This window comes from Oenanthe melanoleuca, chromosome 4A, assembly GCF_029582105.1.
Source record: "Oenanthe melanoleuca isolate GR-GAL-2019-014 chromosome 4A, OMel1.0, whole genome shotgun sequence".
Lineage (NCBI taxonomy): Eukaryota > Metazoa > Chordata > Aves > Passeriformes > Muscicapidae > Oenanthe > Oenanthe melanoleuca.
Genome location: NC_079338.1, coordinates 1,736,843 through 1,762,469, shown reverse-complemented (window position 1 = coordinate 1,762,469; position 25,627 = coordinate 1,736,843). Strand labels below are relative to the sequence as shown.

The 25,627-nt window shown below is 52.4% G+C and overlaps 2 protein-coding genes across 4 annotated transcripts in view; one reads left to right on the top strand and one right to left on the bottom strand.

The window, feature by feature from the left end:
• Positions 1–10,664, top strand: part of LOC130253128 (actin-binding protein WASF3-like) — a 29,593-nt gene extending 18,929 nt beyond the window's left edge. Inside the window, exons 9-10 of one of the 3 annotated variants that reach the window (XM_056491443.1) lie at positions 1,561–1,762; positions 10,073–10,664. In XM_056491443.1, coding sequence (XP_056347418.1) covers positions 1,561–1,718 — 158 coding nt within the window. In that variant the 3' untranslated portion in view covers positions 1,719–1,762; positions 10,073–10,664. Of the gene's footprint in view, positions 1–1,560 lie in introns of all 3 variants that reach the window. The other 2 variants (XM_056491442.1, XM_056491441.1) reach the window with 2 other exon arrangements.
• A 5,359-nt stretch (positions 10,665–16,023) lies between these two features.
• Positions 16,024–17,329, bottom strand: LOC130253151 (G-protein coupled receptor 12-like). Its single transcript, XM_056491472.1, has one exon. The coding sequence runs from the start codon at positions 17,327–17,329 to the stop codon at positions 16,280–16,282; it is 1,050 nt and encodes a 349-aa protein (XP_056347447.1). The 3' UTR covers positions 16,024–16,279.
• Positions 17,330–25,627: the final 8,298 nt, after the last annotated feature.

The following is a 25,627-nucleotide window of genomic DNA, read 5'->3' as shown; positions in this document are numbered from 1 at the left end:
AAGTAAGAGAGAGATTTTCCCCTTTACAACACAATAAATCTCCTTCTATGTTGAATATTCTGATTTCCACGAACCAATCTAATACAAGACACAAATTCTCTAACGTTTGCATACAACCTGTAGGAATGGCTGCATTACCACGTTTTACTGCTTTCTTATCTCTAAACCTTATCTGGGACCTTTCCTGCCATGCCTGGAGAGGGTCTCTGCTGGCTTTTTGGCATGTTTGCAGCAACTGGTGTTATCTTAACAAAGGGAGAAGATCTTCAAGCATCCACTTGCTTTCCAGCCACTCAGTTGAAAACTCCTTTAATTTCAATCTCACTTATAGTTTCCATATTCTCAAAATCTCTTGCTAGGCAATCATATTTATGAAGTTTTCCTGATTCATCCTTCCCAACAGCCCCCTTGAATCTTCTTTCCTTCCTTAGGGTGACTCATGCTAGAGAAATGTTTACCCCTCTGCAGACCCCTGTGTTATCTTTTAGAGTTTTTATTGGTCTTTATCTCTTCTAGGCAATTGGTCGCTTTCTACCTAAAACCTTAAATTAATTGGATAGCTTTCAACTTATAACTCTATTGGTCACTTTTCAAGTCACCTCAACCCTATAGAACACCTTTGATATTCCATGTATTTGGATTTGTTGGAGGATCCTCTTCATAGAAATAAAGTTGCCTATGGAATCCCTGCACAGCTCTGCCAGATCTCACTGGCTAAGAGAGAGCTGCAAGTAAATGAAATCAGAAAAGAGCTGATGGCCTGAGCCTAGGCCTTGCTTGCATTGGAGCACTCTGCAGCTGATTTCTGCCTTGGGGCAGCCAGGAATTCTGTTCTATTCAGAACATTTATCTGGGCTTGCTGTGGCAGCCTGGGGCAGGGACCCACTGGCCACATGAGGGTAAGATGAGCCCTTGGTGGGCAGGGGATGGGTGAGGATGGCAGGACCTTGTAGGGGGATAAATGTGGTGTAGACCCATGGTGGCCCCAAGGATTGCTGGCAGCTCTCAGGCACGTGGCTTCCACCCAGGCTGCTGTGGGTGATGTGCTCCAAGGTCTCTCTCATTTCCCTGTCCTGCAAATCTCCAGGAAAAATGGTAAATTTAACCTTTCAGAAGGTTCAGGCTGAGTGGAAGCAGAGGAGGAGCTTTATTCTATGATACAGCTTTGTAATTATACATATTTGTAAAAGCCTAGAATGGTTTGGGTTGGAAGGGACCTTAAAGCTCACCCCATTCCACCCCTGCCATGGGCAGGGACACCTCCCACTGTCCCAGGCTGCTCCAACCCCATCCAGGCTGGCCTTGGACACTTCCAGGGATCCAGGGGCAGCCCCAGCTTCTCTGGGAACCCTGTGCAGAGTTTCACCACCCTCACAGGGAAAAATTTCTTCCTGACATCCAGTCTGAACCCACTCTCAGTTTTCAGCCTCTTTTCCCACCAATCCCATCCCGTTATCCCAAACAACTTTACAACCACCGGGACAGCCAATGAACTGGGCGGGGGGGGGATGCTGCACATTTGGCTTCACTCCCCCTGCAACCTGCCCCTCTTCCCTGCAGGGATCCAGCTGCGGAAGGTGCAGGAGCAGTGGGAGCAGGAGGCCAAGAAGGAGCCCGTGGGCAACGACGTGGCCACCATCCTGTCGCGCCGCATCGCCGTGGAGTACAGCGAGTCGGACGACGACTCGGAGCTGGACGAGAACGAGTGGTCGGACTGAGGGCCCCGGGCTGGGCTGGCTCAGGGCTCCCAGCTCTGCTCCAGGTGTGTCCAGGCACCTTCCCCGCTCGGTCAGGAGCTTTGCTTTTACACTATGTCAGAAAAAAAACCCCCTCGGGCAGCAGCGGCAGTGGTAGGGTACGCCAGTGAGGCCGAAATGAGCAGCAGCTTCTCAGTTAATGACTTCCACGATTCTCTGAAGGCAGGTTAATAGGGTTACAACAGGTTTGCACCTGGAGCAAGAGAGGAGACTGGCCCTGAGTGTGCTTTGAGAGAGAAGGGAGCCCCAGAGGCAGCAGTGCTTCTTCAGCAAATGTTAATTGTGATAACGAGAAGGAGCCTTGTTTGCACAGCTGGTGCCACCACTGGAGCCCCTGTGGGCTTGGGGACATCCTGCTGCTGCTGCTGCTTTTGGGGTCAGGCAGCTCCAAAGGCTGGAGCTTCCCTCCAGAGCAACACACCACGTTTAGCAGCAGTTACACCACTGTGCTGTTGCTCCTTGGAAAATCATGGAATGCTTTGGGTTGGAGGGCACCTTTAAAGAGCTTCCTTCCACCTCCCACCAGAGCAGGATGCATGAGCAGCCCGAGGTGTTGGTGAGCTCAGCCTGTATCCACCCTCAGAGCTGGTTTTCTGGGAGCAAAGGGAGGAAGCAAGGCTGCTGTGGCTGGCAGGGGGACACAGAAAGTGTCCAGGAAAGTCCAGAAAGGAGCAGAGGTGTCCAGGGAGTTCCCCAAGCCCCAGCTCTCCTTGGCCTTAGTGTGACACCATTGCAGTGTTATTTGAGAAGAAGTGAATCAGACAATCTGCTGCTTTCAGGTAAACTCTCAACTTGCACTTTGCAGCCCCACAAACTGTGCCTGTACAATTGGGATCAGCTCAGAGCCAGGCACTGATTCCCCCTACCCGATCCTGCTCTGCCCCCTGTCCCACACTGATGGAGGAGCTGGGGAACCAGGCCCCCATTTCAGCACTGAAAATACCTGTATTCCCATCAAAACAGAGTTTGGAAGTCCATGGAAGACATTTCACTGAGCTACAAAGGGAGGAGGCACAGAGGAAGGCAGAGCAAAGGGGTGGAAAATACTGAAAATATTACAGACAGGTGTGAAAACCTGCAGAGAGCTGGGAGAGGTTCCCCACCTGTGGAAAATGGGCCAGTGCCATTGGTGGTTTGGCCAGTGTGATGTCCCCAGATCCTCTCTTTTGTTCCCCTGTACCACAAGTCCCTGAGCTCTGTGCCCAATTCCCTGCCTCTCCCAGCACCCCTCTACGTGATGGCTACTTCAGCAGAATTTTGATTATGTAGAAGCAGCCAGACCTGTAAAAGAGGGGAGAGAATGGCTGAGACCCAAATGCTGACCCTTAAATTCGCAAAATCCTAGAGTGGCTTGGGATAAAAGGGGCATTAAACACCATCCCATTCCAACCCCCTGCCAAAGGCACCTTCCACCATCCCAGGCTGATGATTTCCTGGGAGATGCTGGTGTTGAGCAGTGTCCCAAACATCTGCTCATTTGCCCCCAGTGACAAACCCCCCGTGGCCAGATGTGGTGAATGCTCTGCCCAGCTGCTGGGAAATGCCCTCAGGTGGCACAAAATGGTCTCTTGTCCCTTGGATGTGACACCTTCCACCCCTCCACACCTGGGCTGGGAGCTGTGGTGGGCTTGAGCAGGGGTGCAAAATGGATTTAGGATGTGAGAGAGGGCAAGGCAAGAAGCCAGCAGAGCAATGCTCATGGAATAACATGGAATAACTCATCTGCAAAACCCCAGAGGAGGAGGGAGACACCAAACCCAGGAAATTCCTGGTGCTCACTGAGAGCTCTTGGTTCTGATGTTGACCCTCTGAGATGCAGGGAAAGGGCTGCAAGGGGTTTTTGCAGAGATCCCCTGCAATGCCCAGGACCTGCTTTCCTTGGGAAGGCAGCAGGGTTTGGCCTGGAGCAGGTTCAGAAGGGAGCAGTGTGAAAATTCAGGGCAACACTTAAGGTGGAGTTTCTGCTGGAGTGCTATTAATACAGACACAATCACAAAACTGCTTGTAAATGAAGAGAAATTTGGTTTATTTAGGTAATTTAGGAGGGGTAACACCCCTGTGTGACAGAGAGGAAATAGCAGGGGCTGGGGGAGCTGCTCTGTCTGTTACAGAGGGCCAGGGGCTGCAGAGTCACTGAGGGCACCCAGCAGGAAAGGGCTCAGGGACACACAGGGCTGGCTCATCCCTTGGCTCTGTGACTGTCCCAGTTCTGCAGAGCTGAGCCAGTCCTGGTGGGAGCTGGAGAGCAGCCCAGTGCCCCTAAAAATCCAGTTCCTTCTTTTCATGCACCAGTTGCTTGGTGTGTCACATGGGACGTGGTAACTGGGACAGGACTCCCCAGGTCAGGGCTGTCCCTGTCACCTCCCAGCACCTCTGCTGGGGCTGGCAGCTGGCAGCAAAAGTGCTTGACAATCACAGGAAGGTTGGAAGGGACCCTCAAGGTCATTCAGGTCACTCAGGCCTTGGCAGCCCTGCAGGGCAGGTGCACATCTGGCAGCCCCAGGGGGGCAGGAAAAGCTCAGCCCCATTTCCTCACACCTTTAGGTTCTTACACCAGGTCCCCACTGGGCATCCCAGCAATGCCAGCACACCCTGACCATCCTGTTCTGTGGAAGGAAACCCCTGGGAACACAAACCCAGCTCACATTCCCCAAACTGCCAAGCCAGCCAGCAGCACCATGACCTCCCAGCTGGCTGGGAACACCACAGTCCTCTTCTTCCAGGGACCAGAACTGCCCTGGAAACCCCTGAGCTGTCCTGGGAAACACCACAGTCCTCCTCTTCCAGGGTCCAGAACTGCCCTGGAAACCCCTGAGCTGTCCTGGTAGCAGGGGTGGGATCCCCCAACCTCATCCCAGAGAGGTGGAGCTGGTGGAGAATTAACCTCAGGGTGGGTTTGGACACCCATTCCTGGTCTGACCATGGCACACCCAGCTCTTCCCCACCCTCCCAGCAGCAGCACAAGGCAGGGAAGCACCAGGAATCCTCCAGGTGGGAAAAGATCTCCAGGATCCCCAAGCTGCAGCATTAATGTCCATCCCATGAGAGCCATCCCACCCTCAGTGCCTTCACTTGAGGGACTGTCCTGGTTTGGAGGACAGGTGCCTGCCAATATAGGCAGGAACTTCTCTTTGGAATGGAGAATGTAAACTCCCCTCCCTCCAAATTATTATTATAATTTTGAAATTAAGGGGCTTTCAGGCAAAGATATGGGAATTAGGAAGAACAGCTCTTTACTAGGAAAATTAAAATAGAAATACAGTATTACACAGAACAATCCCAAACCCTGCCAGAGTCAGAATCCAAGCTGACACCCGTCAGTCAGTCAGGGTGTTGGCACAGTCCCATTCAATGGTGGCTGCATCCTCCTGCAGGGGCAGATGTGGTTCAGCTGGAGCAGTGCTCCTGGAGAAGGTGCAGTTTCCTCTGAAGCTCCAGGGATGATGTGGAAAGGTCTGGCTTTCCTCTGGAATCCAGTGGAAAGAAGGTGCCTTGGTGTCCAAAATGTCAGTTTTTATCTGGGTAGGAAAGGCTTGGCTCCTCCCCTGGCTGGAGCATCTCCCAGTGGGATGATGGAATTTTATCAGTCATGCCCTGGGACTCACTGGCCATGAACAGGAGATATCTCCTGGAGGGAGGATGGGCTGTGGGAAGATAAAGATGATTGCCCAGCTGGTTTAAAGATGGCCCATGAGCAGATAATGTGTGCCAGGAGATCAGGGGCACTGCCCCAGCTGGGTTAACAGATGGGGACAGAATCCACATTTCTGTCACATCCTGTGTTGCAGCCCAAGGCAGGGACTCAGCCAAGCTTGACCACCTTTATTTGAGGCAGATTAACCTGGTTTTTGCTCAGGTGACCTTTGGAATCCAACAGAAGTGACAGAAAATCCTGGGCTGGTGCAGCTGGGATTGTGCCACACTAATTAACACTGTCTGTCTGTCTGTCTGTCTGCCCCACATGCTGCACACTCCCTATTTTGTACATTTGTGCCTATTTCTGTACATCCTCCCCAAAGTAGGCCATGCTGTGTTACACAACCTGAAATGCTCAAATCCTCATGTGGGCTGATATAAAAGTGAATATTTAAATATTTTATCTAGCTTGGCAGACATTAAAAAAATACAATCCAGGTCACAGCTGATTGAATTTCTCCTCTCTCAAGAGGACCAGAATTGGGCTGAGGAGATTCTCCTGTACATTAAGGTATCGTGTTCCCTGCTAAAATATAGCAGTGGCATTTCATTGCCAAAGGATAATCACAGAGTGCCAAACATTTAATGAGCCCAACTGATCTCCTGAGAGTTCCTTTTTCCATTTTATCTGCTTCCCCCTGCTTGCCAATTTATGGGCACAGATTAAAAATAATAAATATGGCTGTCAACAAGGGGGGAAATATCCTGTGAGCATACAAATGGAGTCAGTGGAACAGTAAATTGGAGGCATTTTGGTTTTGTTGGAGATATTAATGGAAGGTTGTCATCCTTGAGGTCCATCAGGAACCTCTTGGACATCCCAGGTTCACCTGAAAAGGGATTTTTCTGATGGTACAGCAGGTGTGAAGGCTGGTCCTGCTCAGGTTTCTGGAGGTTGGAGAGGTCCTGCAGTGTTCAGTCTCCTGATTTAGTGACCACTGGAGCTGGTGGTGCTGGTGGCTCTTAGAGGATCAGAGTCCTTCAGGAAGAATGGATTAGGGAGTTTCTAATTTCTAATTTCTGATTTCTAATTTCTAATTTCTGATTTCTGATTTCTAATTTCCCACCTGGGGAAGAGACCTAGAGAGGAGCAATCATCCCACTCTTGCTTTTCAGCTGCTTCATTTTGGGAAGTTTTTAATCCAGAGACAAACTTAAGGCTGAGCTTGGCTTCTTCAGAGAGCTCCTTCCACAGAAGAGCTCTCAAATTTCCTCCCAGCAACTTTTCCATCTCCCCCTCCCTCTGCAGACACCCAACAGCCTGAACAGAAGCTTTGCAGACTCCCCTGAGCCTGAATTAACACCTCAGCTTTAATGACACCTGGAAGATTTGCTTGGAGGGGGGCAGGTTGCAGCACTGGGGGTGGCATTTTGGAGGGTGCATTCCAGAGGTGCACAGCTGGAACTGACCACAGGAACTCCCTGTGGCCATGGGAAGCTCTCCCCACCGTGGGATGCTGGCAAGGGGAGCCCAGGCTGTTCCTTTCACCAAGATTCCCGTTTTTTCCCTTTAATAGTAGTTGTTTAGGGGTAAGGTTTTCTCAGCTGGAATGTCACTTTACAGATATTAAAAAAAAAATAAAATAAAATAAAATAAAATAAAAGTAAGGGCAAGGAGTCTGTCCTGAGGAGTTTACAGTCTACAGCAAAGACCATGTAACCTGCACTGCACTTTAGAAGCCTCAAACTCTCACTCACCCATAAATTCCCCCTCGAGGGTGCTGTCCCCTCCTTAGGTGACCCTGAGCCAGGACCCTCCTGCCCCTGCACTCCCCCTCTCAGAAGTGCCTGAGCCAAGAACAGCAGAGCCAAGCCAGGCTGGGTTTGTCCCTGGGCAGCTCCCTGTGCCCTGGGGGCAGCCTGGGATGAGCAGGATGGGGTGGGAAAGGTGCCTGGGAGCATCACTGCAGCCCCCAATTCAATGACATCCTCATTCTCACTTACAACCCAAACCTGGACTTGCAAGTAGTTCAATACTTCTGAGATTTTTTTTTTTTTTTTTTTTTTTTTTCATAAATCTGATTTTTGTTGCACAAACCCCAGGTTTTCTAAGCTCACTCTCTCAAGCTCCACCTCCTCTGGGTGAAAAACGTGCCTGTATTTTGCTGGTGGAGGGAATTAAAAAAAAAACCAAAAACAACCTAACCCCACAATTAAGAATTTCAGGGAGGAGATGTTTGCTCCAAAGCCTTCACAGGGTGGGACAATTGGATGTCCCCAAGGGAGATTTTCAGCCCAGTGGTAATTCCAGCACTCAGTAGAAGGTTAAGAGTGCAGAGAGGAGAAAATAAAGCAGAAAGGAACCAGCCCAACATTTTAGGTTGGTTATGCTCACATCAACCTGCACAGGTGAAAATTTCAGTCAGGTCAAACCCTGTGCAGAGCCACAAAGGGCAGTGAGGGGGATAAATCCCCCTCTCAAATAAAATAAAAATAAAATGTGCTGCAGAACAGACACCTGGGAGGGAAGGATGTGAACTCCCAGCTTTGTTTCAATAATTAAAGGCAGCAGCTCCTCTGGACCATTCATGATCCACACACTTTAGTGAGTAAACCATTAATTAAGGTGGACAATTTAAAATTTGCCCTTTGATTTGGGGTAGCTCAGTTGAGAAATCTAAAACTATTTAAAAAAAAAATCTAAAAATAAGCAAACAAACAAAAAATAAAACTAAAAAGCAAACAAACAACTCAGATGTGATTTCCAGGAGGATAAAATTGTTCCCTTTCCTTCTCTCAGACCTCGAGGGAAGATCAGACACAACAACAATTCCCAGTAACAGAGTGAAGCTGGTGCCACCAGAACTTAAAAAAAATCCCAGAAAACTGATTTTTAAAGGAAAACAATAATCACATCACCCCCAGTGCAGCAAGGAGAGGGACTCCTGCCACCAAAGGAGGAGCTTTTGTCCCCTCCCCAGCTCAAGTGTTTCAAATCCCTTTGATTTTCACCTCCTCCTGGTGCTCAGCTGGGATTGCTGGCTCCATGGAAAATCACTTCTTGCCATGGAAAAACCACAGAAGTGTTAAAGAGGAAGAGGACATTCCTGTGATGCTCATGGAGAGCTGGTGATTCCCTGCTGGCAGCAGGAGCAGCTTTGGCAGAGCTCTGCCAGGTCTCCAAAATTCAGAGTCATGATCAGCATCACCCCCTGCACTTCTCCCCCTCCAAATTTAATTTTACACTGAGGTGTTTCAGCTCTGTAGCTCTGATCAGTTTTCCACAATGGGGCTGCTCTTCCTGATGGTTTTTTTTTGGTTTTTTTTGTCTTGGATCAGAGCAGATCAGGCAAAGAAAGCAAATCACAGAATCCCAGAATTGTTTGGATTTCCAAACAAAATAACTTCCATCTTGCCCCAAATCCCACCCAACCTGCTCAAATCCCCACATTTAAAAAAAACCAACACTTTTCTTCAAAATACATTTTCAGGATCTTTTGGAGCTGATGGTTCCTCACCTTAATTTTGGGGCTTGTTGGGGGGTCTGGGGCATGGTGTGAGTTTGGGGTGAGCTCCTCCCCTCTGCCCTGTCACAGGGAGGGTTTGGATCCAGAATTCCTGCTGGGATCACCACGGGGCCAGAGCAGCTCCTGGTGCCACAAGTGCCTTTCCTGGGGGTCCCTGCCAGGGGTGGGAGGTGTTGCTGTGCTGGGGATGGGCAGAGCTGGATCCTCTGGGATCCAGTTCTCACTCCAGCCTTGGCCAAGGAAAGCTGCTCCAGCAGCCTGGGGGCACAGGAACAGTCCCCAGAGGGCATGGGGGGTGTGGGGAGGGGACAAACCCACTTTGCTGTGGGTTGTTGTCACTTAGGAGAGCCTTCCTCCTCCTCCTCCTCCTCCTCCTCCTCCTGCTCCCACTGTCCCAGCCCAGCTGCTGCAGCAGGACAGGAGCCATCCCATCCCATCCCATCCCATCCCATCCCATCCCATCCCATCCCATCCCATCCCATCCCATCCCATCCCATCCCATCCCATCCCATCCCATCCCATCCCATCCCATCCCATCCCATCCCATCCCTGTATCCTCCCAGTATCCCATTATCCCATCCCTGTATCCCATCCCATCCCATCCCATCCCATCCCAGTATCCCATCCCAGTATCCCATTATCCCATCCCAATATCCCATCCCATCCCATCCCATCCCATCCCAACCATCCCATCCATCCCATCCCAACCATCCCATCCCATCCCTGTATCCCATCCCTGTATCCCATCCCATCCCATCCCATCCCATCCCATCCCATCCCATCCCATCCCATCACATCCCATCCCAGTATCCCATCCCAGTATCCCATCCCAGTATCCCATCCCATCCCATCCCATCCCATCCCATCCCATCCCATCCCATCATCCCCTCCCATCCCATCCCATCCCATCCCATCCCAGTTTTCCCTCCTCTTTGGAGCCAGCAGGAGCTCTGGCACCTCTGGGACAGGCCAGGTGCTGCAGGAGAGTTATTTTGGAGAGAACTGAAGGCAGGTGGGGATCATCCCCCAAATTTCCCCCAGATTTCTCTGCACCACCCCAGCTCTGAGCTCGGGAGCACAGGGGCACCAATGCTCCCAAAGCTGAGCTCTGGTGGGCATTTCAAAAGCAGATTTCTCCCCTTTTGGCAGCAGGTGATGACACCCAGAGCCTGGAGCAGGGTGCTCCTTGTGGAGGTTGGCCCCAGCCCTGCAGGGGTGGCACAGAGGGGACAAGGACACCTCAGCCACAGCCCCAGTGCTCCTGCCAAAAGCTCAGCAGAAAGAATTGCTCTGTCTCCTTTGATCTGCCAGCTGGTGGGAGACAGGCACCTTCCCAAGGGAGCATCACCCCCTCCAGGCCATGAGAGACCCCCATGAGCACAAAGCTGGGCTCAGGAAGGAGAATTCCCTGTCTGCTGGGCTCTGTACCCATGTGCACTTAGTCAGTAGGTGAGCAGATGCTGCTGCCCGTGTCTATCTCCCCTGCCCAGTTGCTACGTGTGAACGAGTGTATTTCTCCCCAGTGTTGTGGGTTCTGCCTGTGGTGACACGAGGATGGGAAGTGGTGGCAGCTGGAGCTTCCCTCTGTGCAGGGCAGGGAGGAAAACCTGGATCCATCCAAGGCACCGCTTGTAACTACATTTGTTCAAGAAATGTCATCTTAACCCCCCCCAAACTGTTGACACTTTATGCATGTGCTAATTAAATTTTAAAAAGGAAAAGAAAAAATAAAAAAAAAAAAAAAAAAAAAAGGAAAAAAAATTAATAAAGATTTTAAGAGGTTACAGTAGATTGGGGTTTGGCTTTTTTTTTTTTTTTTTTTTTTTTTTTGTGTTGGCTTGTCCTTTGCTGTGAGTTAATCAGGGCTGTGATGATCCCTCCTCTGTTAGAGGCCAGGGCATGGAAGGAGCAGCAGAAAGCTGTGATCTCTCTAAAACCCTTCATTTGGAGAACCAAGCCCTCCAAGATCAGTTAATTCCCATGGGTATTTAATCCCTGACTGCCTGGCTAATCTGGATGCTTTATGATGGGAAGCTCTGTGCTTGGAGGCTCTGAGCAGCAGGAGCTGCTCCTTCCCAGCCCTCCCTGGCAGTTCTTGTCCTCACCCAGCTCCCAGGGGAAACACAGACCCTGATCTGGACTCTGAAATAAAAACACAGACACACAGAGCATGGCACATACCTGGGACAGCAGCCCAGGTCTTCCAAGGTTTTAATTTTAACCCCACCTCCCCCTAATTTTGGAGATCCTCTTGACAAATCACTTTAACAGTTTTATTTACAGTAATAAAAATAAATTACTCTTACAGATGAATGTATAATATTATACACAATAGAGATACAGTGCAATAACAGCATTGATTTGTTTTCACTTGGTCATAAAGTGCATCGAAGGGGTTTGATTTAACCATAATTGAATGATAACTGTACATTTTCCTTTGAGACCAAACTTTCCCAGTCGAGTTAAAAGGCTGATGACAACACTGACAGCAAAAGAAGGTGCTGTGGGATGGGCACATTCCTGGGGAGTCAGGAATCCTGGGAGGCAGGGAATGGGGAGGGTTGATTCCCACCCTGGCCAGGCTGACTGGAGGGTGAGCACAGAGTTTCCTGCTGGGCTGTGCCACCAGAAACTCATCCCTGCCTCGGGGCTGGAGGATTCCCTTTCCAGGGAGGATGCTCTTTGTCCCTGGTGTGCTCTGAGCTGCTCCCAAGGGACATCAGGCACCCTGTGTGCAGAGGAAAGGCAAGGCAGGTGCAGCCAGCACTGCTCCCCACCCTCAGCCAGACACCTCCCAGCTGGAATCCAAGCTTCTCCTGGGATGAGCCAGCAGTTTTGCAGCTCCCAGAGCCTGCACTAAGGCCACAGAGCTGTGCTTGTGGTTTCAGCAGGACACAAGGTGCTGTCAGTGTCCCCACACTGGGCAGGGATAACCTTGGAGCAGGCACAGCTGCACCTGGCACCCAGCAGGATTTGGGGAGGCAACTGCTGCCCTTGGAGACAAAATTCACATCCCTCCAAGCCAGGGGCTGAGGACCCTGATTTGGGTTTTGTCTGCTGCAAAGCCCCTGCTCTCTCTGAATTGCAGTTTTGGGAAGGGCAGAGCTCTGTCCCAGGGCTGGGGGATTCTGCAGTGGCAGCTGCACTGACAACAGAGGGAGTACAAAGAGGAGCTGCCTCTCCTCACCAGGGGAAAGGCTGAGCACAAACCAGAGGAATTACAAGGAAATACCATGTGCACCCAACAATTATTCCTGCAATTAGAAGTGAGCTGTTAATTCATTGTTAACAATGATGTGAGGCTGGATGCTGGCCAGGACACAAGTGAGTACCAGTGGCTGTGGAAAAGGTCTCCCCACCCCAAATTTGATGCTTCTACAAGAGAGAAATACTTCATCACCTGATGAGAACAGTAATGGTTTCTTGGGGGTTCATTCCAGGTTCGATTAAAACTCTTTGATGTGAACAAATTGGTGCTGCCACATCAGGACTGAGACCCTTGGGATCTTTCCTGCTGGTTGTTGACATGAAGCTGGCTGAAGAGAGACATTTCCACTGCTCAAAGTCTGACCAAAATGCAAAAAAAAAAAAAAAAAAAAAAGAAGACAAACCCCAAAATAAAATTAAGCAGATTTGTTGGTAGAGTCTGTACATTTTAATAAGGGGTTTTTGTGAATTTTTTTTAAATTTCTCATGCTGGGACAGGGAGAAGGGCTTGTGGTAAATGCACAAGCTCCCCCCAACCCTGGCACATCTCCACAAACCTCAGGGCAGCTGTGCTTACATCCCACCCCAGGCTGGCCCTGGCTTTGTCACAGTGTATTTGAGGAATGTTTTTTTTATTCCTTCTTTCTCCACCAACACTGGGAGCTTTTCACACCTACATTCTGCTGGCCACCAGCTGGTGGTGGAAAAGCCAAAAGCACCCAGAGACCTGTAAATAAACCAGCAAACAAGCAGTGGATTCATTTCCCTGGTGTGCTGATCCCTGCCATGGGCTCAGGGCTGCTTGGATACCACCTGTAATTATTCAGGACCAGTTTTCTGCCCATTTCTGCTGCTGCAGATCCAGACCAGCTCCTGGAGAGTCCAGAAGTGACAAGGATCAGCCCAGCCTGTCTCTGGCCTCTCATCCTTTATCCAAAGCTCTTTGCAAAGCTCAGAATTTGAAGGCCCAGGGTGAGGACAGGGAGTTCTTCCCACCAAACACCCACAGCCCTCTCCAGGCAGGTCCAGCTCCCACCTGGAGTGGCCAGGGGGACTCTGTGGAAATCAAAGGACACCTGGAAATCTCCAACAAGCCAAAGCCCCTGTGCTTTGCAGCTCTGCCACTGTCCCCTTGGCTCAGCTGGGAAGCACAGCCAATAAATCAGAGATTTTTGGAGAAGTTTAACAGAGATACAGAATTCCAGCTGGAGGAGACCTCCCAGTGCATCCAACACAGAGCACTGGGATGCACTGGTGGTGCCCAGGAAGTCTTTTTTTGGATCCTGGAAACCCCATTTTGCCTCCCTCACCCACAGGTGATGCCATTACATTCATGGGAGCTGCTCCCTGGTTTTGGCAACAGAACTTCATCCTAATTCCTGCATTCCATCCTAAACATGTCCCAAAACCAGCCCCAAACACCAGGACATTCCACAGGTTTTAAATTAACTTTCCTGGTGTTCCACATAAAAAATCCATCACAAAATCCACCATCCCCCAGTGATGTCCAACATCCAAATTTTTCCAGTAAAGAGTTTTCTCTATGGAAAACAAAACCAAAACAGAAGCAAAGCACTGAAGCAAAGGTGCAGGAAAATGGTCAGAGGTTTCCACAAGGCAGTGCATGGCAGGGGAACCTAAACCTCTTTATTTTCTTCCTCACTTCTCCTCATTTCCCCCCTTTCCTCTGAAAAAACAGGAGAGGAAAACCAGCAAAAACCCACCTGGATGTGGCACTATTTTTATTAAGGGGAATGACTGAAAAATGCCAGTTTATCAAAATGTTTTTGTTGTTTTAGAGGAGGTTTCTTGAGACTTTTCCTGAAACCTAACAAGTGTTTTTAACAATTTCCACGGGCAGCTTTAACAGCACAAAGAGAGAGGTGCTAGACCATCACTTGAAGAGAGATGAGGTTGTTATTTTGCAGTGACTTGAGCACAAAATAGGCTTGTACCACTGTGAGCTGGGTCACTGCCCTCAAGGAGCAGAACTCAGGGTTTGCCAAAGTGTTTGGAAATGTTTGGGACACCCCCACCTGCTCTTAACCCCAGTCTGTGTCCTCAGCTTTAGCTCCTCACACCCCAAATTTTTCTCCTCTTGCTGTGGAGGCCCACAGGGAGGAATTTTTCATTGATCTTTATTTGGCTTTGGCAAAATTTATCAGTCTATCCCTCAAACTGAGACACTTTTTACCTAAGCAACTAAACTCTACAAAGAATATTGTTAAAATCAAGCTCTTCAACAGCAGGGAATTTAGTGGAAAGCCAAGAAAATGCAACTTTTTTTCGTGTCAAGGTTCCTCTCCAGCTGATTAGTTAAACTACCTTTCATCTAAAGATACAAAATGAGCTGCCCAGAGAAACAAATCCTGACTTCTAGCTAGGGTGGTTGTATAAAAACCTTTCAAATGTTCACAATGTTTCAAAAAGGGTTTAAGCTGTTGGAGTTTTTAGAACTGCAGGGACCTGGCTGCACTTAATAAACCAGAAGAAATAGAATGAGTAAAGTGTTGGTATAAACATTAGTCTTTCTTATAGATATATTTACTTTAAAACCTGCATTGATTCCACATTGTGCCAACTGCCCGTTCTCCAAGGTATTCATCAGAGAAAGGAAATTTTAAAAAACAACCCCAAACCCACAAAACATTAAAATCAGACTGGCCACCTCCCACAGGTAGACAATTATTCCAAGCCCAGGCACACTTGGGAGATTCAGAGATTTCTCATGTGCACTTAGCTCCAAGGAGCAAGAGATTCACTGCAGAGATCCAGGGGCAAAATCCTCCTGGGTCTGTCTGCATCCATAAAGTGACTTTGTACCCTCTGCAGCCACACAGAGCAAGAACATTATCACAGACTCACAGAATTTTACAGGGAGGGACCTTAAATCCCATCCAGTGCCATGGCAGGGACACCTTGCACTGTCCCAGGCTGCTCCAGCCTGGCCTTGGGCACTTCCAGCTGCTCTGGCCACCCCTCCCCACCCTCCCAGGGAGCAATTCCTGCCCAAAATCCCATCCAGCCCTGCCCTCTGCCAGTGGGAAGCCATTCCTTGTCCTGTCACTGCTCACCTCTACCGAAGTCCCTCTCTAGCATCACGATATTTGGGTGCCAGACCCAGCTGCTGGAGGGTCTCTCCAGCACACCCCGTGCCCTGGGTGTCCCACCCCTCCCTGCCACCTCTCTGGGGGTCACTTGGGTCCCTCTTTGCTTTATCAGTGAATGCACGATTGCACCAGCAAGCACAGGAGAAAGGACACTTCATCACAGAGTGCCAGAAGGAAGCAGGGGACAGTGGCAGCACCAGCAGTGACACGAGGCTCCCCCCTCGGGGGCTCCAGCCAGCCCGGACCCAAATTTGGGTGAAAATCCCACCCAAGGGGGGAGAGCAGCACCCAGTGCCCAGCTGGGCCCTTCCTTGGATTTTTTACCACTGCCAGCCCTGCACCAGTCACATTTTGGGGAGGGGGTGGGGATTCCCTGGGAACAGCCCCAACAAGCCTCACCTAAAGCATCTTTCACCCGCAGGTCCCCAAAGTGCTCCTGGAGCCCGGGAGGGGGCAGGGGGTGCCCGTGTCCCTCCTCCCGCGTCCCTCCTCCCGCGGTGCTGAACGTCCCCCCGTTATTGCATAGCATGGCAGGCCCTGATTCGGGGGATGGGCACAGCCCCCTAAATGTGGGGACCAGCCCCGCCGGGGGGTCCGACACCTCCCTCCCCATCCGCCGTTCCTGTGGCCGTCCCATGGGATGTGCCCCGAGGCGTGGGACCACCCTGGCTCCTTACCCCGAGAGCAGACAAACGCCATCGTGAGAGGATCCTTTTCCTTTCCTTTTTTTTTTTTTTTTTCCCCTTTTTTTTTTTTTTTTTTTTTTTTTTTTGTGTTTTGTGTTTTTAAATAAAAAATAAAATGTGTAAGAAAATAACATTTCTAAAGGAAACTATTATCATTCTACTCTCTCTTTCTTTTTTCCCTTTTGCTCCTTTTTTTTTTTTTTTTTTTCTTTCCTCTCTTTTTGGCCGTCTTTCCATGGAACGAGATGTGCTGACCGGGGAGGCGGACTCCTCCCGGCAGGAAACAATAACGACAGAGGGGAAAAAAGAGAAGGAGGAGGAGAACCAGGGAGCACCTCCGGCTCCGCGCTGAGTCCTCACACGTCGCTGGATGTCCTTGGTCTGGAGGAGAACGTGGAAGGGATGCACCCGCAGCAGGCCAGCCAGAGCGATTTTTGGATGTCCGGGTTCCTGAAGGCGTAGATGATGGGGTTGATGAGCGAGTTGCAGGTGGCGGGCAGCGCCAGCGAGTAGGTGTAGACCGAGGGGTAGCTGGAATCGGCCACCAGCGAGTAGATGGCGAAGGGGATCCAGCAGAGCGCGAAGGTGCCGAGGATGAGCGAGAGCGTGGAGAGCCCTTTGCGGGTGGAGCTGGCCTGCGCCGTGGCGATGAACTGGTGCTGCACGGCGATCTGCTGAGCGTGCCGGAAGGCGATCTTGCAGATCTGCAGGTAGAGCTGCATCATGAGCGCGAAGAGCAGCAGGAAGGTGACGGCCAGCACGGCCGCGTTGTCCTTGGTGACGGGCCGCAGGATGCTGCAGGCGCTCTGGTCCCGCAGGCAGTTCCAGCCCAGCAGCGGCAGCAGCCCCACGCCCAGGCACAGCAGCCACATCAGCAGCACCATGGCGCAGGTGAAGCCCAGCGTGCGCTCGCTGTGGTAGGTGAGCGCGTTGTAGAGCGACAGGTAGCGGTCCACGGTGATGGCCAGCAGGCTGCAGACCGAGGCGGAGAAGGCGGCGAGCAGCAGCCCCGCGGCCGCCAGCTCCGCCGCCTCGCTGGGCGGCCGCAGCAGGTAGCGCACGGCGAAGTTGGCCACCAGCCCCAGCCCGGCCAGCAGGTCGGCCAGCGCCAGGCTGCCGATCAGCAGGAACATGGGAGCCCGCAGGCTCGGCGTGTAGAACAGCACGGCCAGCACCAGCGCGTTCTCGCCCGCCACCGCCGTGCCCGTGGCGCACAGCGCGATGTCCCAGGGGCTGACCGGGCCCGCGGCCGCCGCCCCGCCGCCCGGTGCCGCCGTGCCCGGCCAGGCTGGCGGCTCCGAGGCGTTGCCGAGCCCCGGGAGCCGCTGCTGCTGCTGCTGCTGCTGCTGCTGCTGCGGCGGCTGCGGCGGCCACGGCTCCCCCATAGCGGCGGGGCCGTGCAGCATCGCTGGGGAGAGAGGGAGAGGGGGGCGGTGAGAGACCGAGAGCACCGGAGAGGCACCGAGCACCGCGCTCAGCCCGGGCAGAGCCCGCATCTCCACCCTCCTGTCGGTGGGGGAGACCCTCCCCAAACCGGCACCTCGACCCTTCTCTCCGTGGGGAAGACCCTCACCCCGATCCTCTCTAGGTGGGGGAGACCCTCACCCCGATCCTCTCTAGGTGGGGGAGACCCTCACCCTAATCCTCTCTCATTGGGGAGACCCTCATCCCGACCCTCTTTCGGTGGGGGAGACCCTCACCCCGATCCTCTCTAGGTGGAGGAGACCCTCATCTCAACCCTCTCTCGTTGGGGAGACCCTCATCCCGACCCTCTTCCGGTGGGGGAGACCCTCACCCTGACCCTTTCTAGGTGGGGGAGACCCTCACCCCGATCCTCTCTAGGTGGGGAAGACCCTCAGCCAGACCCTCTCTCGTTGAGAAGACCCTCACCCCGACCATCCTGTCCGTAGGGGAGACCCTCCCCAAACAGCACTTCGACCTCCTCTAGGTGGGGGAGACCCTCACCCCGACCCTCTCTCTTTGGGGAGACCCCCCCCCGGTCCTGCCCCGCGTTCCGGAGCCCCCCGCCCCGGGACACCGCACCCCCGCCCGCCGCATCCCCGCCCCACTGCAGCTCCCCCGGGATGGAGCCCCCCGTTCCCCCCGCCCCACACGCACCCCTGGCCCCGCTATCTCCCGCCGGGCTGGGGCCGAGCGCAACTCATGGCCCCGCTGCCCGCAGCCGCCTCCATGCGCTCGGCTCCATGCAGGGTCCGCAGGCACTGCGCACCCGCTGAGGAACCGGCCGCCCCCTCCTCCTCCTCCTCCTCTTCCTCCTCCCCGGGGCACGGCCACCTTTGCTACCTATTTATAGCGCAACCCCTCAGCCCCCCCCTCCCGCAGCCCTTTCTTTTTTGCGTGCAGTGAGTAAAAATAAACACTATTAATAGGCCAGCGCCTGTATGCGGAGCCGCTGATGGAAGGAGAAGGCAGAGGCAAGGGACAGCCTACGTTAAGTTTCTCCTTCCTCCCTGCCTTTCCCTCCTTTGGAAAAAGGCTGGTGCAAGATGCTCCCAGCGGCGGCAGCATCCTGCCCTGCCTGGCGGAGCGAACCCGAGGTGTGAAGGTCGGGGCTGTGCCCGCAGCCGCTGCCAGCCCCCGCCACCATCGCCCCTTCCCGCATGCAGCCGCGGTTTGTTCTTTTACCTGGTTTTAATGCTCGAGGATCAGCTTGCTCCCCCCAGCCCGTTTTTATTTTTTTCCTTGCCGGTCCTTCCAGCCCGTGGTGCGAAGCCTCATTCCTCGGCGAGCATCGCTAATAGCGTTGGCAGAGAGCTGGCATCGACTTGCACTTAATATTCCTGCCCCATTGGATCTGCTGATAAATCTCAACTCTGACGTCAAAGTCTTCACTTATATTCATGATCCAAGTCTGTGAATCAGAGCCGCTGTGATCAGAATAACAACAAGGCTGAGCTCCGCGCTCCACAGCCCCGCGCCCGGCCGCGGGCACGCGCGGGGTGCGCGCCCCCGCCGCGCCGCTCCTTCATTCATGAGCTCCGCCGCACCTCCCCAAGGTCGGGGCTGGCTGCACCTGCGTCCTGCGGATGCAGCTTGGGCTCCAGCCAGGCCCTCGCAGGGTTTATTTTTACCGCTTGTGCCCAGGGATGCGAAGGGAGGGAGGGAGGGAGGATCCGGCGTGGCGCGGCTCGCTCAAGGACAATGTGCGGGACAGCGGCACCGCTGCCCTGCCAATCCAGGACTGGGGGATCCCGGGCTGCGCCAGGGGCATCCCTCCACAAGGAAACATCGCTCCCCAAAACCTTCACCCCACACCGGCTTCCCTCCGGCCAGCGAAAACCGGGGATGAGGAGGATCTGGCTGGAACTGGAACCTGCCCAAGGATGCTGAGAATGAGGGTCTGTCACCCACCCATCCATCCCCAGAGCTTCCTCCCCGACTGCTGGGGAAAGGAGCAGCCTGCAAAGGAACAAATCCCAAAGACACGATTATTTTTTCCCAGCTATAAATGGCTCCGTGATTCATCTTGGGAGCAGGATCGTCAAAGCAGGGATGCTCAGCTCCCGGATCCACAGGATTTCAGCTACACCTTCTCCCTTTTTCCTACTGGTTTCATAACACTCCAGCTTCCCTCTTTCATCCCCCTCTCTCTCTTCCAGGCTGGGGCTTTGCTGTGCAGCCAGCTCAGCGCTGGGAAGGATTCCCAGCTCCTGATGTGCGGAGATATTTAGGTGAATATCAGTGATTTTGGCTGAACCCAACAGCCCCAATTTGGAGCATCTGTGTCCCTAACCAGGCCAAGCCCCATCCCAGGGGACTGGAATCGTCATCTACCTGGGGCTGCCGGGCGCCGGGTGACAGCAGCGACATCACAGGGGGCGGAGGAAACGCGAGCGGGGAGCTGAATGAATCCGCTCCCGCTCCCGGGAATTACGCACAGCCCGGGAATGGGGAGGAGGGTGAGGAGCTGCGCCCGGCTCCCCTCGCTGCCGGGAGGGGGGTGCGGGACACTCCATCGAGACAGAGGGGATGTGCCTGGTGGTCTTGGGGGTCAGAGCCCACCCAGGACGGGCCACGAGCCCCGCAGGGCTGGGCTGGGATGTCCCTGCTGTCCCCAGCCCCCGGACACCAGGGACAGCAAGGCTGAGTGAGGATGGGCACACTCAGCACACAGCAGTCCCTGGAGCTGCCCCTTGTCACCCGGAGCTGCTCTTTGTCACCCGGAGCTGCCCCTTGTCACCTGGAGCTATCCCTTGTCACCTGTAGCTGCCCCTTGTCACCCGGAGCTGCCCCTTGTCACCCGGAGCTGCTCTTTGTCACCTGCAGCTATCCCTTGTCACCTGTAGCTGCCCCTTGTCACCCGGAGCTGCCCCTTGTCACCCGGAGCTGCTCTTTGTCACCTAGAGCTGCTCTTTGTCACCAGGAGCTGCCCCTTGTCACCCGGAGCTGCTCTTTGTCACCTGCAGCTGCTCTTTGTCACCTGGAGCTGCTCTTTGTCACCCGGAGCTGCCCTTTGTCACCCGGAGCTATCCCTTGTCACCTGCAGCTGCTCTTTGTCACCAGGAGCTGCCCCTTGTCACCTGTAGCTGCCCCTTGTCACCTGGGGCTCATCCTGCCTTAGAATTTGTGCTTTAAACAAGTTAAAACCAGGGTGACAATCACTAATGACGTGGCTGTCCCAGGCCCAGCCCACCGGGAACCAAAGCTGGAACAAGGGCTGCTGTTCAGGAGCACGCTGGTGGTCCAGAGCAATAGCCACAATTCCAAATCTCCATCATTTTGTCAGGAAAATTAATCCACAAATACCAGAGGTTTATGTCCATAAAGGAGACATTCGAATAAAGGGAGAGGCCATGGGGCATTCCCCTGGGATCTCTCAAATTTTTTGGAGGATGCAGCCTCCTTTTATCCCAATTTCCCATCCACATTTCCCTCTCTCTTTCCCCATTGCTGAGGTACCTGAGAGGCACAGACTGCCCAAACACCTGACACCTGAGATTCCCCTCTAATGCACAACCCTCCCTTTTAATTTTTAATTCTTATAGAATTAATGGTTTTTCCCTATTTCTTCTTTAATCTTCCAATATCCAGTTTCATTTATCAGCAAACCTGCAGTTTGTTTGTAAAGGCAAACATCTTTTTCCATCCATCAATCAGTGGAATCCATCTCATTGTTTCTTTTCTCTCTCTCAGTGATAACCTTATCCACCAGCAGATCCACAACTCGTTTGTAAAGACAAATCCAACATTCCTCTCCATTTTTACCTTCAGAAGTATTAGAATTTTTTTACATCTTTTCTTTGGGGAAACATCATCCACTCCCAGCATCCCAGCAGCTTTTCCCTCCTCCTTTTTTTCCCACTCCTGGGGGAGCATCCTGTGGCTGGGCTGGCAGATCCATGAGCTCAGAGCCTCGTGCCCCCCGAGCAGGGCTGCCAGAACATTCCCCCAAATTTTGATTTATCCGGGAATCTTTTCTGCAGTGAACAGATCCAGCAGCTCCCTGTTTCTCCAACGGTGCTGGATGAGCTCTGAGAAGGGAAAGCACAGCTATAATTAGCAGTGCTGACTAATCAGGGTGGCAAACAGGAGCTCTGAGCCTCCCCAAAACCGTCGGGGGCCGGGTGCTGCTGGGAGAGGGTGCAGCCCTACATTTAACAGCTTTGCATAATTCCTGGTGGAAATGAGGTCATTTTCTCACTGGAAAAATGGGAATTATCCCACCTGAAGCATCCCAGCCTGGTGGAAGGAAGGTGGGTTTGGGGTGGTTGAGGTGCTGATGTCAAAGGTGGGCACTGGAGGAGCTGGAGGGGGGCAGGCAGGAGTGTGGCTGATAAAATCATCTAGCTCTGTGGAAAAACTGGATTTGGCTGAAAAGCCTCTCCCCAGGGAGCTGGAATGTGTCACTTCCAGGTCCTGGCTTGAAGGGGTGACCTCTGTGTCCTGGTTTGAAGGACAGGTGTCTGCCAATAAAGGCAGGAGCTTCTCTTTGGAATGGAGAATGTAAACCCCCTCCCTACAAATTATTATAATTTTGAAATTAAGGGGCTCTCAGGCAAAGAGATGGGAATTAGGAATAACAGTTCTTTACTAGGAAAATTAAAATAGCAATGCAGTATTACACAGAACAATCCCAACCCTGCCAGAGTCAGAATCCAAGCTGACACCCGTCAGTCAGTCAGGGTGTTGGCACAGTCCCATTCAATGGTGGCTGCATCCTCCTGCAGGGGCAGATGTGGTTCAGCTGGAGCAGTGCTCCTGGAGAAGGTGCAGTTTCCTCTGAAGCTCCAGGGATGATGTGCAAAGGTCTGGTTTTCCTCTGGAATCCAGTGGAAAGAAGGTTCCTTGGTGTCCAAAATGTCAGTTTTTATCTGGGTAGGAAAGGCTTGGCTGCTCCCCTGGCTGGAGCATCTCCCAGTGGGATGATGGAATTTTATCAGTCATGCCCTGGGACTCAGTGGCCATGAACAGGAGATATCTCCTGGAGGGAGGATGGGCTGTGGGAAGATAAAGATGATTGCCCAGCTGGTTTAAAGATGGCCCATGAGCAGATAATGTGTGCCAGGAGATCAGGGTCACTGCCCCAGCTGGGTTAACAGGTGGGGACAGAATCCACATTTCTGTCACATCAGCCCAGCACAGCTCTGCCATCACTGCTTCAAACCTGATTTTTCTCTCAGAAACCCCTCCCTGCTCCCAGGTGAGCTCCCCCAGCCTGGGGACAGTGGGGACACCGTGTCTCTGCCCTGCTGCTGTTACACCTGCAGGGAACAATTCTGATTTATGGGGACAATGCCCAGCTGTGCCAAGAGGGAAGGAGCAATTCCAAGGCTCACTCTGACTTCTCCTGCACCAAACAAACACTCAGGCTGAGCCAGGGGGAGGATTTTTGCTCCTTCCATCAGTGATATCATCCCCACAGGAGTGGTTTTGCTCCAAGTCCTTTCCTGAGCCAGAGGGACACATTCTGGAGCACCTTTGCTGCCTCATGCTGTGTCACCATATGTCACTGAGCAGGGCTTCTGGGAAAAGGGTTTTTCTCCCAAAATAAAGAGTTTTGCACTGTGCTTTCCTCCTTCTCCCAATCTGTATGTGCTGCTCTGGCTGGATGCCTCACCAGCAGTGACTGTGTTTCCCTAAATTGCCATTCAGCCACAGGGAACACTGGCAGCACACAGAATATGAGGCACAATATTGGGGCATGTGAGTGTGATAATTAATAATTAACAACAACCCAGTTTACCTGACGTGGCACAGAGGTGAGGAAGGTTTTCTAGGCGTTTGGAGGGGGAAAAATAGGAAAGATCTTTTTAAAAAATCCAGAGTCTCCAGCACAGGGTGGGTTAGGACATCACCCAGAAAAAGTCACAGCTGCTTGCTGGGAGTGAAATAATTTGTATAAAGCAAGTGCTTGGCTTGGAAAAAAATCTGTTTATTTAAAGAGAGCCAATGTGGTCACATCCCAACCCTCATCCTGAGTTGTGCCCAGCTGGATTTTGGGGGTGTGCAAGTGTTTTTCCCTCCCTGGCCATTGCAATTTCTCCTTCAGCACTGCTGTCCAGAGCTGTCTCAGGGATTCCCCCAGGATAAAAGTGACATTTCCAGGAGTGTGAACACCCAGCCAGGGTGGAGAGCTGGTAAAAACCCTGGGAATCTGCCTTCTCCATCCTCCAGGATGGTCCCACAGGAATTCCCTCTGCCCTGGGGGCCTCTCCCCCTGGTGATGCTGGAGGTGGCTTGGCTGAGAAAAATCCTCCCCTGAGACCACCAAGGATGAATTAATGGCAAAAAAAGCACTTGGAGGGAGGAATGGGAAAAGCAGCAACAGGGAAAGCCTTCCAAATACTTTAAAACAGCCAAATTTGAGGGGTTTGAGCCCAGAAATGCTCCTTCCCACCCAGTTTTCAGCTGTTCCACTGGGGTTTTTCTGAATATTTTTTTTTTCCCCCTGAAAGGTCAGCTCTCTTGTCAGAGCTGGAAGTCACAAGCACCATGCCTGACACGAGTGCAGTGGTGTTTGATGAGTCACTTGTTTGAGAGGAAGAGGCTGTGGTTGCTATAGGGATGGCAGCACAGGGGAGGGAATCCCCCCCTCACCCTGACCAAACAGAAAATCCCGGGCCAAATCCCCCTTTGCTGCAAGTTTTGGGCACAGTTTGGTGTCCTGGCTGCAGGGATGGCCAGGCAGGACGTGCTGGAGTTTGGAGGGATGGGTTGGGATGAGCACCACAGGGACTGGGAGCTCCAGGGGTTTGGGGTGACCCTGCTGAGCTCCCCATCCCTCCTCAAGGCTTTTCCCTCTGTCCCAGAGCATCCCAGCACTCACAGGTGAGATCCCTGCTGGACAGGGATGAACTTTTCCCACCCACACTTCTTCCTGTGGATCAGGAGAATTTGGTGCCTCTTCATGGCAGGGAGGAGAGAGGGAAGAAATTTCCAGCCTCCAGCTGTGCTCTGCAAAATGTTTGTATTCCATCCCTCCTGCATGAGATCCTCACTGTGCTCTCTGGGTTTCAGAGAGGAGCATCTTCTCCTCTCCATAAATCCACCGGGAAAAATAAAAGGTGGGGAAAATAAAGGGTGGGGAAAATAAATAAAAGGTGGGGAAAAGAAAAGGCCAGGTGGCTCCTTCAGCGAGGGAAAAAAAACCTCGTTTTTCCCATCGGGTGTTTCTGGAGGCACACATTTATTTTTTTAAATAAAAAATCAGCAGCACAAGAGGCGGATCCCGGGGTGGGGCTGCTGAAGGTCGGCTCCGCACACGGATTCACGCCGGGACACCGCGGGCACCGCTATTTTTAGCTGCGTGGCTTTTAAAGAAAAAAAAAAATAAAATAAAACAACAAAACCCCATCCAGGAAAAACACGGCGGGGATATGGGGATAAATAATCCGAGCCCAAATTCCCGGTTTTAGGGAGCGCTCCGTGCTTGTTGGAGCATCCCTGAGTTCTCTGGTTCTTGACCCCCAAGCTTGGCTCAGCACGAATTTAGGGAAATATCAGGGGTTTCACCCCAAAGCGCAGCGTGTCGGCATTTCCTGACTCTTAAACGGGAAACAGGGAGATCAGAGCATCCTCTCTGTGCACTGCTGGGTGCTGTGGCATTAATTAGCGCCTCATTAATTAGTGGTGGGGAGAGAAGGCAGAGGGGTTGGTTTGCAGAGTAATCAGGGCAGGTGGGGCCAGAAACCCCCCCCAGGAGCCTGGCCCGGCCCTCGGGGGCTGTTCTGGGTTTGGAGCATCCCCATGGGCTGGGCTCTGTCCCCAAAGTGTCCCTGTGGGCACCTTCCTCCTGTCACACACCAGGCAAATCCAGGGGGGTGTTTTCCCCTCTAATTACAGCACTGTCATCCTCAAAAACCTTTCAAGGTGTCCCAACCCCGGCAGCCAGAGCAGCACAGGGAGTGCCAGGGCCTCACCTCCCCTGTGATGGGTGATGGGTGATGGGTGCTGGTGCCTGACTCTGCTGCCCAGCCAGGAGGGGCTGTCAGGAGAAACGACCCCAAATCAGAGTGTTTGGGCTTGTCCTGGTTTGAAGGACAGGTGTGTGCCAATAAAGGCAGAAGCTTCTCTTTGAAATGGAGAATGTAAACCCCCTCCCTCCAAATTATTATTATCATTTTGAAATTAAGGGGCTCTCAGGCAAAGAGATGGGAATTAGGAATAACAGTTCTTGACTAGGAAAATTAAAATAGCAATGCAGTATTACACAGAACAATCCCAAACCCTGCCAGAGTCAGAAT

Excerpts from the sequence above, each read along its gene's own strand:
- LOC130253151 (XM_056491472.1), bottom strand. The coding sequence starts at position 17,329 with ATGCTGCACGGCCCCGCCGCTATGGGGGAGCCGTGGCCGCCGCAGCCG.